This window comes from Echinops telfairi, unplaced genomic scaffold (genome assembly GCF_000313985.2).
Source record: "Echinops telfairi isolate 266 unplaced genomic scaffold, ASM31398v2 ScPeMD7_443;HRSCAF=831, whole genome shotgun sequence".
In the NCBI taxonomy this organism is placed as follows: domain Eukaryota; kingdom Metazoa; phylum Chordata; class Mammalia; order Afrosoricida; family Tenrecidae; genus Echinops; species Echinops telfairi.
Window position 1 is genome coordinate 61,260,329 of NW_022104341.1, and position 17,644 is coordinate 61,277,972.

The 17,644-nt window shown below is 42.1% G+C and overlaps 1 protein-coding gene across 1 annotated transcript in view; it reads right to left on the reverse strand.

The window, feature by feature from the left end:
- LOC101649458 (inactive tyrosine-protein kinase transmembrane receptor ROR1) overlaps positions 1-17,644 on the reverse strand; it is a 343,582-nt gene that overhangs the window by 91,895 nt on the left and 234,043 nt on the right. The window contains exons 10-11 of the mRNA XM_045292145.1: positions 11,984-12,081; positions 4,348-4,468 (exon numbers count right to left, since the gene is read on the reverse strand). Coding sequence (XP_045148080.1) covers positions 4,348-4,468; positions 11,984-12,081 — 219 coding nt within the window. The remainder of the gene's footprint in view (positions 1-4,347; positions 4,469-11,983; positions 12,082-17,644) is intronic.

Here is a 17,644-nt window from a genome sequence, read left to right on the forward strand (position 1 = left end):
GATTTTTTGTTCTGGGTCTTTGATACCTTATACCTAATCCCCTCGACACCTCATGATCACAAAGGTTGGTGTGCTTCTCCCATGTGGGCTTTGTTGCTCCTCAGCTAGATGGCCGCTTGTTTATCTTCAGGCCTTTAAGACCCCTCCAATGCTATATCTTTTGATAGCTGAGCACCATCAGCTTTCTTCACCACACTTGCTTATGCACCCGTTTTGTCTTCAGCAATGATGCTGGGAAGGTGAGCATCACGGAATGCCAGGTTATTAGAATAAAGTGTTCTTGTGTTGAGGGAGTACTTGAGTAGAGGCCAAATGTCCATCTGCTACCTTAATATAAACCTATAAATATATGTACATGGATCAATTTCCCTATTGTTATATATAAGTATATTTACATATGTACATGCCTGCATTTAGACCTCTATAAATGCCCTTTGTCTCCTAGTTCTTTCATCTATTTCCTTTTACTTTCCTCTTGTCCCACTATCATGATCAGCCTTCATTCGGTTTCAGTAATTCCTCTTGGTTACATTGCCCTTGATCAAGCCCTACTAAGCATCCTGCATCCTCCTCACCATCGATTTTAGTTCACTTGTTGTGCCCTTGTCCCTGGGTTTGTTAACACCCACTTAACTCTTCCATGTTCTCCCAGAATCAATCTGTTCTTTACTCCTCCGGATTGTTTATCCCACCTATCTTATCTAGGTAGACATGCAGAAACAATAATAAGCACAAAACAAGACAGAACAAATCAAAACAGCAAAAGAAAACAAAACAACAAAAACAACAACAATAAAAGACGGGGAAAAAAAAGAGTTCCAGGTCTATTTGTTGACCTTTAGGAGTGTTTTCTGGTGGAGTCTGATGGGGTGACACGCTCTGGCCCAAAGTCTATATTTTGTATCCCCCAGGGACTTCATTGCTGCTGCTCTGTTTCACAACCTTAGCGTTTCGTCCCAGTGTGGTGGGGTCAGATTGAGCACAATTCCCACACTGTGCCTCCAGTGTTGTCCTTTGAAGCACTATGGGTCAGTATGTGTCTCATGGTGGGGTGAGCCCTATGGTCCTCTTTGTGTATTGGCTGCTCTAAGCAGGAATACCATCCTCAGGGCTTGGTGAATGTGAATCTTTACAGGAGCAGAAAGCCTCATCTTTCTTCCAAGGAGCTACTGGTAGGTTTGAACTGCTGACCTCGGGGTTAACAGCCAATGCATAACCCACTATCCCACCAGGGCTCCTTGAATTAAAGGAGAGGAGTAGAGCAAAATAGGAAAGAAATCTCCAGGATTGGATGGGGTAGGGTGGGGGTAATAAAATGAAACTGATTGAACATTTTGTGTTTGAGCATCTAGGAGTAATATGACAGATTTGTCAAAACGTCTAGGCGAATAACAGGTGGTTAAAAAAAATTAAGGAAATGAAAAATCATGATCCTTGTATAAGAAAAGTGGCTCACCAGTGAAGAATATTTATACAGTCATAATAAAGCAACCAAACATGATACTTTAACCCTATTAGGAAGCAAGAGGCAGAGTACAGGTGAGGATGGCAGTATAAGAGCAGACTCTTTGTATTTTACAAGTCTGCAAATGACTTCTAAAACTGAGCATCCCAAAAATACTGTCATAGAAACCCAGAAATTCACATGGTGGTCAATTTCAGAGCGGCAGTGGAAAGGGCTGCTGTCCCCGGGGAGTGGACGATGGGGCAGCCCTGAGAGGAGAGGTCTCCCTTTGGACCCATTTTAAAGCTGTTTCATTTTTTTAAAAAAATGAAGGAAATACACATGGAGTAAGCCTCGGTCAGGTGAATCCTGCTGGACCAAAGGGATAAGAAGAGCCTTTCTAACTTGCATCATATGTTGGAAATGGAGTTTGTTGCAGATTGAGTTAGGTTAAAATTTATCACCCTATTATTTGATCTCCCTTCTGATCCATTTAATTTTGCACTACTTTTTAATGTTTTCTGCCTTCTTTTCTGTTGAGATTTTTTCATCTGCTCTCCTTTGTAGTTTTTGTGTATTTGTTTTTAAATGTTTTTCTGTATATGAAATCCAGGATAAGTAAATCTAGAGAGACACTAACTGGATTCACAATGAGCACAAGAATGAAGAAAATGTTCTAAAATGATTGTGGTGATGATTGTACAATTCTTATTAACGTGACTGAACCATTCAATTACATTGTATGTGAATTAAATGCCAACAACACTGTTAAAAAAAAGAAGTCAAATGATATGCGTCATTCTGTTAGTCAGTCAGTAATTCCACAAATATCTGCTGAGTATCAGTACTCTTCTAGCTCCGGGACTTCAGCAGTGATCCAAATTTGCTATCATATATGGGTAGGTCAGCCATTGGGTCAGTGCGGTAGTTACATAATCTGTTGTCAATTTGAGACTTAAGAATAAAGGGGTGGAGTCTAGCCTGTCAATCAGGTCGCATCTTGATGACCTCATTTGGAGGCACCATGGAGATAAATAGCTAGCTGGAGGTGGAATACAGACTCACTCCCTGGGAGACATTCCAGCTGACAAGACACATGGAGCTAGCTAGTGTCCTGAGATGGAGGATCCATATAGAGATCGCTGCCACCACTGAGATGCTTCCACTGCCACTGGCTCCACAAGACTTTCCATCCATTGGCCTGTGACATTCCTTCATTTGGCGTCATTGCATGTGTTTCGTGAGTGTGAAGAGGACTTTAAAGATTGACATCAGACATTTGGGCTCAAATTGGTCTATGGACCTGATCAGGACTGGACTGGCACATTTTCTCAATATTCAGTTGTCTTGTATATAAAGACCTTTCTTATACACATGACTGTCTCTATGAATTTGTCTCTCTCGTCTACCCAGACTAACACAGTCAGTGTGAGGTTGTACCACTGCTTCTGTGTATAAACCAGCTTCAAAATTGCCAGGGAAAGTTCAAGGAACCCTGCAGCCATCGCTACAACTCAGGGAGACCAAGAGAGACGGGAGGCTAACAGCCCCGAGGTCTCTCAGACCCAGCAGCTCTGTGGAAGAGGGCTTGAATTCCGTCACTATTGTACAAGCCTGTCCAATGAGACAGTGGACATTCGAGAGAAGAGAGCACCTGGAGAGATCAGTTTGGCAGGTTGAGTCTGACAGTGTCAGATTTCCCCAAAAGCAGAGTGAGCACAGGCTTACGTGTGCTTAGTCATTAATCTGTAGTGAACAATTGACATTTTTTTCACCACATCAAAGATCCTGCTTTTAAGTGTGGCGGCATCAGTCTCTCTCCACCCCACAGCCCCTCCCTCAAGAATCAAGGCCTCTTTTCAAATTTACAACCCCTGACAGGGACAGAGTACCCAGAAAGCAGGGTAAGCACGGGCTTACTTTACTAATCTCTAGTGAACAATTTCACCTGGGTTTCACGGCGTGGTGAAACAAAGCATATGAAGGCATGGATTACAGATTAGTACATAAGCACAAGTTAGCCTTCGCTGACCTACCTTGCTTATTAGGTCACACCTCCTTGGAGCTTGATCAGGAGGCCAGCAGACTTGGAAGTTGCTATGCAAGGGGGCTGTGCACTCCTGGGAGGAGAGGGCAGGCTAGAAATGAATGACCTTTATGGCTAGGGGCCTAACTCTCAGCTGTGGGAGGCCTCTTTGGATATAAGGAGCCAATAGCTTTGCTCTACTCACTGGAGAGAGAACACAGGGCAACAGAGTTAGCAGTAAAGAGGCCACTAAAAGGATGAACAATGAGCAAACCAAGGGCTCATTAGAGGAGAAAAAACGGAAAGGCTTCAGAACCTTACATTTCTAATGGATACTTAGAAGGAATGCCCGTGGAGGGAACAAAAGAAGCAGAAGGAGCAGGAGGAGAAGAAGAAAGATGAACATGTTTGCTAATCAAGAAGAGTAGAGATTTACATCAGTAGGATCTGAGGTGCTTATGAGTGTTGCCTGAGAAATACTCATTATAGATCCAAGAGTTCAAATTAGATGGTGATGGGTACACTTGCTCCGGTTCTCCTCTGTGATGGGTACACTTGCTCCAGTTCTCCAATTGTCAGCATCCATCCATACGATCACTAAAGATCACTAAAGATTCCATGTTGATGGTTTCTGATGAGCTTTAAATTCCGTGTGTGTGTGTGTGTGTGTGTGTGTGTAACATTAATTGACTTGGCAGAGACTGACAGTGGGAGAGATTTTAGAACCATGTCATTACTGAAAGTGGGTGCAGAAGATATAGACATATTCTCTTTCAGAACAGTTATTGGCCAGATCATGCATTTCCTGTAAATAAGAACAAGCTGGCACTTCTTGCTTTTGTCTTGTTGCCCAAGTTTCTCAAGTAGGACTTCTCACCTGGTAATTGTGGGTTTAAAAAGTTGAAAACTGCCATCTGGTACATCGCTTCATTGGTCCTCAGCATTTGGGCTGCTTCCACATTCACTGCGTTTTCTGGTACTGGATTAGAGAGCATAACCTATTGGGAAAAAATATACAATGTCCAGTTTTTCAAGTTAACTTTTGTCTTAGAGCAAAAAGACTACACAGTAATGCAGCCTGAACAAGTATTGCACCGATGCGTGTTCTGTAAGAATGGTAAAGGAGACATGGCCCCTATGCCCAAGAAACACTCGATTGCTCTTAGCTTTATACTTATGTTCACAGCACAAACATCGGATCAAGGCAAGTGCCTTCCTAGAAACCATTCCTTCCTATCACATACGTTTACAACTGATTTGTGTGTAAAGGGAAGCAAATAGCAGAGAGCATTACAGCATTTACAGGACTTAAGTTAAAGCCTAAAACCTTATATTTTAATATGAGACCACATCTGGGTGCTGGTTAAATAGTCTCTGGTAATGAGGCTTGGGCACACTTTGATATCCCTCCAGGCAGGGAAATGATGAATTTGGTATCCATTATACTTTTCTTTTGTGGCCATAACAAATTACCACAAATGTAGCCGCTTGAAACAACACAAATTTATTATCACATACATCTGTCAGCCGGGAGTTCAGGGGGCTGGGGTTGGTTTATTTGCTCCAGGTTTTACCAGACCAAAAGCAAGATGTTGGCCTTCTGGGATCCACCTGAAGGCGCTGGGAAGAATCGGCCCCTGAGTTCATTGAGAAGGCTGGAGGATTTCAGCTCCTTGCAGCTGTGCAACTGTGAAGTCCTCATCTCTGTGCTGGCTGGCCACAGGGAGGCCCCTTGGCTCCCAGATGTCCAGCCCTTGCTCTCTCCACCTCAGAGCCAACAAGGGCCCGTTCGCAGTCCCTGACTTCCATCGCCGTGTCTGTTCTAAGCCTTCACTGTGTTTCTTCCAGACTGCCTCTTCTGCCTTCCTCCTCTGCTTTTAAGGGCTTGATTCGTAACCTTATTTCCATCTGCAAAGTCTTTTCAGAGCCTCCCTAGCCAGTGTTTGAAGAATCATGAAGTGTGGGTGGGTACAGGACTCTCAGGTGGACATCTAGAATCCTAGTGCAGCAGCATTTCCCAAAGTGGGTGATACTGCCCCCTGGGAGCCAGCACTTGAATGATCCAGGGGCAGAGCAAAAGCAGATGCCTACATCTTATCCTGGATTATTGGCTAAAGTACAAAGGTTTCTCATTGGCAAGGGGAGCTTAGTAATTGTTGTGCTTATTTTTTCCCTGAACACGGGTCAGTAGGTCAAAGAAGTTTGGGAACTTATGCTCTACAGTATCTGCAGCTCTCTAAGTGATAACTGAAATATAATCATTCTGCTGGCACGTGGTCTCCTGTCTTTGACACTTCAAAACTAATACTGTCAGATTGTAATGATCTAATAATTCAGTATTTTGAATCTTACATGTTATCTTGCATGTAAATGGCATAATAAAGTATGCTTAAAATAAGTATCTGCCATGAACCAAGTGTCGACACAGACCAAAATAGGCAATTATGACTTAAGAGTTGTGCAAATCATAGCAATTTGTTATTTATAGAAGCAAGTATCTGACAAGGAATACTTCAAAGGGAACAATATTTTTTCTGCTGCAATAAGTGGCAAGAGAGGGCCATATCTGACCTCTGTCTTCCTTATTGCTGCAAGGCAGGGGGCAGACATGCCTGCATGGTTCGTTGTTCGTTACCTACTCTCACCTCCCACAGTTCCTCCCAGGCCTCTCGACATCTATGCTGGCTTCTATAATGCATTGCAGTGGCCACACAGAAATTCAGAGACAATACTGAAAATTAAGGGGTTTATTAAGAAAAGCAGTGGATTCCTACACGTCAGGATCAGCAAACAGTAAGGATCCAATCATTGGTCTCCTCAGCCAGAAGCCACGTCTCTCTGAGGTTCTCAACCTCTCAGCCACGTGGTCCCTTGGACTTTGCCTCCATTGGCAGGAAGGCAGTCTGCCTGTCTCTGTCCCACAGATCTACAGACGGGCCAGTAAGGAGAAAGTACCCCGCAGTCTTGGCGCAGCTCCTCGGAGTCTGTGCCATGATCTCACATGCGTGTGGTCTCGGTGGCCTCACTACTTCAGACCGAGAACTTGAACGTTCTCTTCCAAGGTCCTTGGTGTTTCTCAATTTCTGCCTCAAAGATGGCTCATCGTTATAGCAGGGGATTTCTAACAAAAACGGGCCCGTCCTCTCTGTTAGTGTTAAACACATCTGGCTTGCAGAGTCCCGCCCAGTCATTTGGTGGAAGTTCCACAGGCTTGGCGAGAAGAGCAATAGTAAGATACTTCATTCGACCATCTCTGCCATTCCTTGAGTTTTCCTACTTGGAAAACACATTGGGGTTTCCAATATTTCAGAGGATATTTTCATCAGGTAAATTTGGTGTGGATTGCATGCTCCCTTTCAAAGTTTGGGTAGGTGAAAACTTATCTTTATGAGCAAGTTTTTGGTTGTTGGCTGGAGAGATAATCACATGGAGAGAGTCACATCTGGTAATGTTTATTCAGTAATCTCATTAACCACTGTGCTCAATTTGTAGAATTGCTCATAAGCTATTAATTGTATCTAATGATTTTTAACATTTAGTAATATAAAGCATATATGGAACAATATAAATCAGACACTGTTAAAATTCTTTTTTAAAGTCCAATTTTATAATATCCATGTAATAAAATGGTAAGGCATAAGTATAATAATTTGAAAATTCTGTAAACAACTACCCACTGCCTCAGAATGGACTCTGACTTATTTATACTTACTGATATCAATCTCTTTTGAGGCATGGGGCTGCTACGGAACAATGTAGAACTGTCCCTGTGGGTTTCTGAGACTGTAACTCTTTACAGGAATAGAAAGTCCCACCTTTCTTCCTTCGGGTGGTTTCTGTTTTCCAGCTGCTGACCTTGCTGTTGGGAGGCCCCCATGGAACTACTATCCCACCAAGGGTCCATATTCTGACCTGCAGCAACCATATACGACAGAGTGGAACTGCTCAGAAAGTTTCTAAGTCTGGAAGTCTTTGTGGATGCAGCCTGCCACACCTTTCTCCCTCAGGGTGGCTCTTGGGTGCGAGCTGCTGAGCTTTCAGTTAGCAGCCAGACACTGGACCCTGGTGCCACCAGGACTCCCTGGAGACAACAGCATCAGGAGGTATGTTTTATAATACCCAATTAAGTAAAGCCCCATCATGGTACTTAGATACATTTATGGTAGCTTAAAGATGTATGAAATTGTAGCAATGGAATTTGACCTGTCTATCAGGTCACAGCCTGATGATGCCTCCATGGTGGGGTGGGGGCAGGGTGGTGGAGTGACCTTGTCATAAGGAGGGCCCCGGGAAGCACCTCTCCCTCTCCCTCCTCGCCTTCCTGCTTGTGCGAACAGTCCTGACCTGGGGAACTACCGGTGCCTGCCATGTTTCCACCAACCTTGGATCCACGGGGATCTACACCCACCGGCTTGTGATCTTTCTGCATTCTGCATCACTGTATGTGGCTACGTGAGTCTGAAGAGAGACTTGTGGACTAGCATTGGACTTATGGGCTGGGCTGGGCTGACTTCTTAATATTGAATTACTTCTTGATACATCGTTTATTTTCTTATACATAGATGAGTGTCACTGGATTTGTTTCTCTAAACAATCCAGCCTAACACATCTATGAATTTGGAATTCATTCCGTTCATGAGCATTGATCTGGTATTTACTTTTGCATAGTTATGTATAACCATATATAATGTAGTTAATTCATTGCAGTAGCTACATTTTGAGTGCTCAGTAGCTGTGTGTGGCTACTAGCTGCCTGCTGCGTTGGACAATACTGATATATTAAACACTTTCACCTATTCAGAACATTGCTAGGCAGCACTGACCTTCAAAGGGCTATCAAAGAACAAGAAGGAAAAGAAAAAGGAGCCATCGATCTACATATATATCATAATTGCAACAATGCAGAAATGTAGGGTCCTTCATTTACTCACTTGATACATGGTGTTAACTGTTGTCACATCAGCTCCAACTCCTAGAGACCTTATCACCAAACCAAAATCCACTGCCATTGACTGGATTCCAACGCTAGAGACCCTACAGGACAGTGTAGAACTGTGCCACGGGATTTCTATGGCTGAAATGTTATGGAAGTCAAGTGCCACTTTTATCTCCCTCAAAGCAGCTGGTGGTATCGAACCTCTGAGCTTTTGGTTAGCAGCAGAGCATTTAACGACTGCATTGCTCAGGCTCCTTTAACTCTCACTCAGACCCACTGGTACTGAGTGAATTCCACTTCACAGGGAGCCTACAGGACCGAGCAGAACTGCTCTTTTGGGCTCCCAAGACTATACTTCCTTAAAGGAGCATCTTTTCCCCTCAGTGGCTGGTGGGTTTGAACCTCCAAACTGTGGTTAGCAGCCCCAAGCATAACATCTACTATAGAACCTACCAGATGTCAGCCCTATGCTGGGTAGGTACCAGGGAATCCAAGATGAATTATATCTGTCCCCTGACTTCAGGGAGCTTGGGTAAATGTGAGAGAAGTCAGGTGAGAAAATAATACATACATTATAATACGTACATATAATAATACTGTTGTTAGATGTTATCAAGCTGATTTTCACTCATTGCTACCCATGTAACAGAGTAGAACTGCCCCGTGGAGTCTTTTGTTTTGTTTTCTACTGTGAGGAACCCTGGTGGCATAGTGGGTACATGTCGGGCTGCTAACCAAAAGGTTAGCTGTTTGAAACCACCAGCAGTCCCAAGGGAGAAAGATGAGGCTCTCTCCTCCCACAAACAGTCTCAGAAACCAACAGAGGCAGTTCTACCCTGTCCGATAGGGCCATGGTGAGTGGAACCGACTCAGGGGCAGTGAGTGTGGAGCTTCGTCTTGGTTCTGTTGTAATCTTCACAGTGACAGATGACTAGGTCTTTCTCCCGTGGGGTCACTGAGTGAGTTCGAACTGCCAACCTTTTGGTTGAAGCCAAGTGCTTTACAGTTGCACCACCAATATTACAGTATTCAAGTGCTCTGATAGAAGTTTGATTAGTGTCCCATCGGGGAGGCGTCAAAGGAAGCTTCCCTGACCCTCCTAGTTAGCTTTTTTGGTGCCAACATGGCGCCCATAAAGAGATATGGGAGTGTTTATCCCAGGTCATAAATCAGGTTGCAGCTTTATGACCTTTCTTCGGAGGTGCCACCGAGATAAATGGATCGCTTGAGGTGCCCCCTCACCCCCCTTCCGCCACCTTTCTGTTGAAGACTTGCAAAGCCCTGGAGAAGCGTCCATTGCCATTGGATCCACAAGACTTTGCACCCACCAATTGTGATGTTCCTGCATTCTGCATCATTACATGTGGCTTCGTGAGTCTGAAGAGGACTTAAGGGCTAGTATCAGACTTACGGACTTGAATTGGACTGGGCTGGGATGTTTTGTTGATGCATAATTACTTCTTGATATCAAGCTCTCTCTTACACATATTTGAGTGTGCTTTGTTTCTCTATTCCACCCACACTAACATACCTGCTCTCCTCCCAAAAGTCATCAATTATATTTAAGAAAAAAAAAATCAGAAAAGTAGTCCCAGAGGGGGGATCCTTTGACCAGACCTTTACCCTGGGAGCAGCTGCTTGCCAGACAGACTGAGGATGAAGGACACGGGAAATGGGTTGCCAGTCAGACAGGGCACCAGGCTGAGTACTTTGTAATTTTAGAATCTAGAATGTTAAAAAATGTTTTTGGACTCTAACTAAACTGAGCCATGCGAGAGAGAGAGAGAGAGAGAGAGAGAGAGAGAGAGAGAGAGAGAGAGAGAGAGAACAAGAAAAGGGGAAGAAGCATGGGGTTATAAATAGGAGTGGGCTGCATGGTGTGTTAGGGAGTGTCTGAAGCCCAGGTGTGAGGAGAAGTAGATTATCATTTGTCATGCTAAGGAATTTGCACTTAATCTTGTAGACAAAGAGAGACCCACAGAAGGATTTTAAACAGAAACACAAGAGGCAAGATCAGAAGGAAATGTTAATAACAGTAGGGCTAGAGTTTTTTATGCTTATTAAGTGATGTTCTTTTCCTTCCATTATCTTAAAAATCTTGTGTAATGCAGGCATGTTTGTTTTATAAATGTGCTTCAAAAATACAGCAACCATGTCACCCACTGGCCTTGCATGATCTAATTAACAACACTTTGTTGTCATTTTACATTGCTGTTAAATAGCAATAACAATTTTGATATTAACTAGCTTTTATTGAGTTCATTTCTTGGGTCAGACTCCATTTGAAGTACTTTGCATGCATTAATTCTTTCCTCCTTCACAACAATCATGTGAGTTAGCTACTAAGAACAGCCCATTTCATGGATGCTGAAGTGGAGGTATGCAATGTGAAGAAACTTAGCCAACAGTCCAAAGATATTATGTGGAAGATCCCAGATGTGAAGCTCGGGACTCTAATCTCAGAGACCCAGTGTTGTCTTTATTAAACGACTCTGTCCTGCACAGTCTGTAGCAGCTCATTCTGGCTTCCACTCACTCGTTCCATTTTTGAGGAATTCTGTGTTTTACTCCTCTGTGTCAGACACTAGTCTAGTGGAAGAGATGAGACTATGGCTCCGCTGCCCATGCCGCTCACTGCCTTTAAGTCTTTGTTTGAGCATCTCATTCTCAGAACACCCGTCATGGGCAGATGTTCCGTGTATCCTCATATTTGCTAACTTATGAATAAACTCAACGTTACATCTTTTAAGAAGACCAATTTTTTTTTGTTCAGGTGACTAATTAGAAGATCAGTCTTTTTAAAAATAAAATTAATTTGCTTTTCAAAATAAGAAAAGGAAAAAATTGAATTTGTATTATAATTTTAGGGGACTGATCAAATTTAAGTAAGCCTGAATATATTATTCTCAAACAGTTCCAGGTAATGAAAATGTTGCATTTTTTAAATTTGCATGTGATTAATCAATAAACTCAAAAGTAGATTCATGTTGAGCTGGATAGAAGTGGTCAAAGAGCATGACTGAGATCATTTACATATTTCAGTATCAGAGGAGAAAGGCAGCTGATTGAGAGTCACGAGAAACACAACCACGAGGCATGGTCCTGAGGGCAGTGGGCCCAGTGAGTCATTCTGGAAACAGGCACCTCCTTAAGGAGAAATAGACACCTACTTTTAATGGCTCTGGGGGTTGATATGAAAATGTATAATGCCAGACCTACTGTCAAAATCAAAGGATCACACTGAACCTTTAAATAGTCCAAAAGACCTGTTCAATATTCAGCAATGGAGTTGGAAGCCAAGAAATAAACAACATTTCTAGAATTTAAAAAAAGTCTAAACAACGATTTTTCTTTTATAAATTATGTGTGCTTCAGTTATGAAGAGCCCTATCAACTTCTCTTTTAAATAATTGTCATCATTCAAATTTGATCGTTTTGATACAGAATGTTATGATTAAAATAAGCTCACTCGACTAATTTCAATATTTACATATATTTGTACATTTCATGCCTTATGGCTTGAACAGTTGGAGTAATTGAAAGTATTCATGAGAGTGTTACATGAATCTGTTCTTACCTGGAGGGAAAGTAAGATGTTGCTCAATGTGTAGTTTGCATTCCACTGTTGAGGATCATCCAAAAAATCAATACAGGGCCGACCAGTAATTCTGTCCACTGTTTAAAAATAACATATATTAATATTGCTACATATAACTATGATTTTAAACAACAAGTTATCAGAGGCAAAATTAGAAAACAAATGATGAACTTAGAAAATTATTATAGCAAGTCTGAAAGATAGAAGGTTAATGCAATGTAGCAGTTAAGAGCCAGGACTTTGTATCTGATACACATAGATTTGAACCCTGGATTCCACAACAATTGATATTGAACAATCAATTTTTCCTCTCTAGGCTTCAGCTTCATATGTGAAATGAGGATATGATAAAAGTACTTAACATAGCTTGCACTGGAGAGAATTAAAATCTAAGAGTGTCCCTAGAAGATAGTAAAGCCTAAAAAAAAAAAGATCATTCTTTTTAGGAGCCCTGGAGGTGTGGTGTTTACTTGTTGGGCTGTTACCTATAAGATCAGCAGTTTGAAACCATCCGCTGCTCCACGGTACACGGTAGAAACACGGGTTTTCTACTCCATACAAGCTGACAGTCTCGGAAACTCACAGGGGCAGTGCTACCCTGTCCTATAAGGTCGCTGTGAGTTAGCATCAACTCGACCACAGGGCGTTTGTTTGTTATTAGTAGAGGGCTGTTCCGCAGGTAGTGAGATTTCACAATTGCTTACAGTAAAGGAGTCCTGTAGCACTGTGCACTAAATATGGAGTTGCCAACCGTGAGGTCAATGGTTCAACCCTGCCAGCTACTCCATGCGGAGAAAGATGAGACCATCTGTTCTCATCAATATGTAAAGCCTTTGAAACCTCATGTAGCTCACGATGAGGTGGATAGGGTCACTGTGAGTTGGAATTAATTTGAGGGTAATGGGTTTGTTTTTGCATGGGTATTATTAGTGTAGATGATTTGACAAATGAATAATAACAAATATTTAAACTCCAAAAGAAAAATATTGCAGTAAAGTAGGAACTGAAAAGAAAGTCTTGAAAAAGAAAAGCAGAAAGAGAGATTTTTGGTTTATTATTATACATTGCATTGGAAAATAGTAATACGTACATTTAACAGTATGGTATACCATAATATTAAACAGAGCAAAATAATTTAGAAAGAAATCCTCATTTTAACGCAACAAAAATTATGCTAAAAGTGAAATTATGGATTGGTGGTTTACATATAAATGGCCCCCAGTTTTATACTATTGACTTTTTCCTAGTACCTACTCTCAATCTTCTCTGTGCAATAAGAAACGCTATATCCTTCAAGACCCCAGTTTTGGCTGACCACATGGTTGCCCTATTTTTCTCAGATGGCCATCTAAGTTATTTTTTTTTTATTATTTTATTGGGGACTCGTACAATTCTCATCACAATCCATACATACATCCATTGTGTCAAGCACACATGTACATTCGCTGCCCTCATCATTCTCAAAACATTTGCCCTCCACCTCAGCCCTTAATCAGTTTCTCATTTTCCCCCTCCCTCCCCAACACCCCCTCCCTCATGAACCCTTTGTAATTCACAACTTATTATAGTTTTGCCATAAGTTACACTGTCCGATACAAGCAGAAGTGGAGCGTGCACCTTCTGATCAAATTTTCTCAAGACAGCTATTTAGCCTGCGTCACTTTCTTTTCCTTCCCACGGTCTGCAAATGGGAACAACCAGACAACATGCCTCAGAGGCAGACGTGGAGGCCACATTTAAAGCAGGGCAGGCCTTCCCTGGCAGCCTTGGTTTATATATATTAGATTGGAAAGATCTACAGAAGCTTGGCCTGTGCCCTAGCACAGTTAATCAATTCAGTATTTGGGGGTGTGGGGTGTGGGAATGGGATTATGGAAACTAAAATTAGAATGCTGAGAAGAAAATTAAAATGATTATTTGATTTTGTTGAAGAACCATTGAAGCTAAAGACAACTGTAGAATTCTCAAAAACAAGATCCACAAAAGACAAGATAAGTAAGACTGCTAAGACTGTTTGAGCTATCTAGTACTGCTATAACAGAACTATTACAAGGGGGTTGTTTTAACAAACAGAAATTATTTTCTCACAGCTCAGGCATCTCAATTTCAATAAAACCTCCCTGTCATCCAGTTGATTCTGACTCAGCAATCCGATAGGACAGAGTAAAACTGCCCCTGTGGGTTTCCACGGCTGCAAATCTTTATGGGAGGAGAAAGCTTCATCTTTCTCCCTCAGAGCAGCTGGTGGTTTTGAACTACTGATTTTGCAATTAGCATCCCACTCATTGCATAACCACTACCTATTTAGGAGCCTGTAAATTCAAATTCAGAATACTGACTCGAAGGAAGGCTCCCTTTCTCTGTGTCAGCTGGGGAACAGCCTGTAAATTCAAATTCAGAATACTGATTCGAAGGAAGGCTCCCTTTCTCTGTGTCAGCTGGGGAACAGCCTTGTCAGCTTCTCTTCCTTGGTTCGCATTTGAGTTGTCCTACATCTGCCAATGAAAGTATCACTGCACCACGATGAACATTGTGGCACAGATGTCTGGCCGTGGTTTGTTTCTTGTCTCTTCTGGGTATATGCCCAGTAGGGGGATTGCTGGATCATAGGGTAGCTCAATTTCCAATTGTTTTAGATATTGCCAAATCAACTTCCATAATGGCTGTACATACCTACAGGTCCACCAGCAGTGGACAAGAGTTCCTATCTCTCAGCATCCACTCCAACAATTGTTACTTTCTGATTTCTTCAATTGGGCTATCTTTGAGTGTGTTAGGTGACACCTCATAGTTGTTTTAATTTGCATTTCTCTTATGGCTAGAGATCTGGAACATTTTCTCATATATTTATTGGCCATTTGGATTTCTGCCCTTGAGAAACTCCTGCTCAGGTCCTTTGCCCACCTCTTGAGTGGACCATTGGTTCTTTTCTCATTGTAAGTTAGCAGAGTATTGTAGATTTTAGTAATAAGGCCTTTGTTTGATGTGTCATTGCTAAAGCTGTTTTCCCATTCTGTGATCTCTCTTGGCAAATTCTTTCAATGTACACAAGTGTTTTATATTTAGTATATCCCATTGGTCAATTTGTGCCTCCTCTGTGTTTGTGTCCTTCCCGATTTCTGATAGGCTATGTATTCCCTGTGCCCAGGGATAGATGTGGGGCCAGGGCATGGCACCCCATCAGACTCGTCTGGAAAGCATTTGTAAAGGACAACAAATAGACCCTGAACTATTTATAGGGCTTTGTTGTTGTTGCTGTAGCTGTTGTTTTATTTTTTATTGTTGTTTCATTGAACTTGGTCTTGTGATGGTGCATATTGTTGTCGCTCCATGTCTACCTGGAAGGGATAGGCGGGATAAATGAGCTGGAAGAGAGAACAACGGATGATAGTTCCAGAGGGACATGGGAGAGGGGGAGGCAGGTGAAAGGAAGTGGGTGTTAACAAACCCAGGGAACAACAAGTGATCTAAAATCAGTGGCAAGGAGGGTGTAGGAGGTCTGGCAGGGCTGGATCAAGGACAATGTAACTGAGAGGAATTCCTGAAACCCAAATGAAGGCTGAACATGATACTGGGACAAGAGGAAAGTACAAAGAAATAGAGGACAGTTATAGAGATCTAAAAACAGGCATATACAGATGTAAATATATTTATATATAATGAGGGGAAAATAGATCTATGTGCATATATTTATAGGTTTAGTATTAAGGAAACAATGCCCCTACTCAAGTACTCCCTCAACACAAGAACACTTTGTTCTAACAATTTGGCAGTCTGAGACGCTCACCTTCCTGGCACGACCACTGAAGACAATGGGTGCACAAGCAAATGTGGTGAAGAAAGCTGATGGTGCCAGGCTATCAAAAGATATAGAGTCTGGGGTCCTATAGGCTGTAAGATAAACAAGTGGCCATCTAGCACAGAAGCAACAAAGCCCTCATGGAAGAAGCACACCAGCCTATGAGATCACAAGGAGTCAAAGGGATCAGGTATCAGGCATCAAAGACAAAAACAAAAAAATCATAGCATTGTGAATGACGGGGAGTGTGGAGTGGGGACCCACGGCCCATCTGTGGGAAATTGGACATCCCCTTGCAGAAGGGCCACGGGGAGGAGATGAGCCAGTCAGGGTGCAGTGTAGCAATGATGAAAAATACAATTTTCCTCTAGTTCTTGAATGCTTCCTCCCCACCACTATCATAATCCCAATTCTACCTTACAAATCCGGCTAGACCAGAGGATGTACACTGGTACACATAGGAACTGGAAACATAGGGAATCCAGGACAGATGAACCCTTCAGGACCAGTGGTGAGAGTGGCAATACCAGGAGGCTGGAGGGAAGGTGAGGGAGAAAGGAGGAACAGATTACAAGGATCTACATAAAACCTCCTCCCTGGGGGACGAACAGCAGGGAAGTGGGTGAAGGATGACACCGGATGGTGTAAGATATGACAAAATAATAATTTATAAATTATCAAGGGTTCATGGGGGAGGGGGGAGCAGGGAGGGAGGGGAAAAATGAGGAGCTGATACCAAGGGCTCAAGTAAAAAGCAAATGTTTTGAGAATGATGAGGGAAACAAATGTACAAAGGTGCTTGACACAATGGATGGATGAATGGATTGTGATAAGAGTTGTACAAGCCCCCAATAAAATGATTTTTTTAAAAATAAAGAAAGTGTCACTGCATCCACATCATTAAGGTGACTTTGCTTTGAAGAAGTAGCTCTTCCCCAGTAGTTTTTTCATTGCCTTCTAAACTGAAGGGCTCACCGTCCTATACTAAATCAGACATTCAGTTGTCACCAGTTTTTTTTTTCCAGAAGCTGGTCACCAGGTCTGTCTCTGTGTTAGTCTGGAAGCTCAACTGACATCTGTTCATCATGGGTGATTTGCAGGTATTTAAAATGCCAGTTGTATACCTTCCAGCTTCATCACAGCAATATATAAGCCACCATGTAATGGAAAACTAACAGATGACTGAAAATGGGAAGAAACAGCTGCAAGCATCTATTAGCAATAAGAACATGGAATGTATGAGGTATGAATCAAGGAAAAATAGAAGTTGTCAAAAATGAAATAGAACACTTGAAGAACAATATTCTAGGCATTATGGAGCTTCAGTGGACTGGTATTAGCCATTTTGAAAAATACAGTAACTATGCTGAGAAGAGCAAATTGAGGTAAAATAGTATCACCTGCATTTGCCAAAAGGATATTTCAAAACCTACCCGGGAACACAGTGCTCTCAGTGATAGGAGAATATTATCTATCTCCAAGGAAAACTAGTTCCTATGACTATTATCCAAATTTATTGACAAACCACCTATGCCACAGATGAAGAAATGAAAGATATTTGCCAACTTCTACAGCCTGAAGTTGATCAAACACGCAATCAAGATGCAGAGATAGTTGCTGGTGATTGGAATATGACAGTTGGAAACAAAGAAGAAGGGTTGGTAGTTGGCAAACAGCTTTGATTATAGAAAGAACATTACAGATTGCATGGTTTTTTGTTTGTTTGTTTGTTTTTAATCCTTTTATTAGGGGCTCATACAACTCTTATCACAATCCACACATACATCAATTGTGTAAAGCACATTTGTACATTCATTGCCCTCATCATTCTCAAAACATTT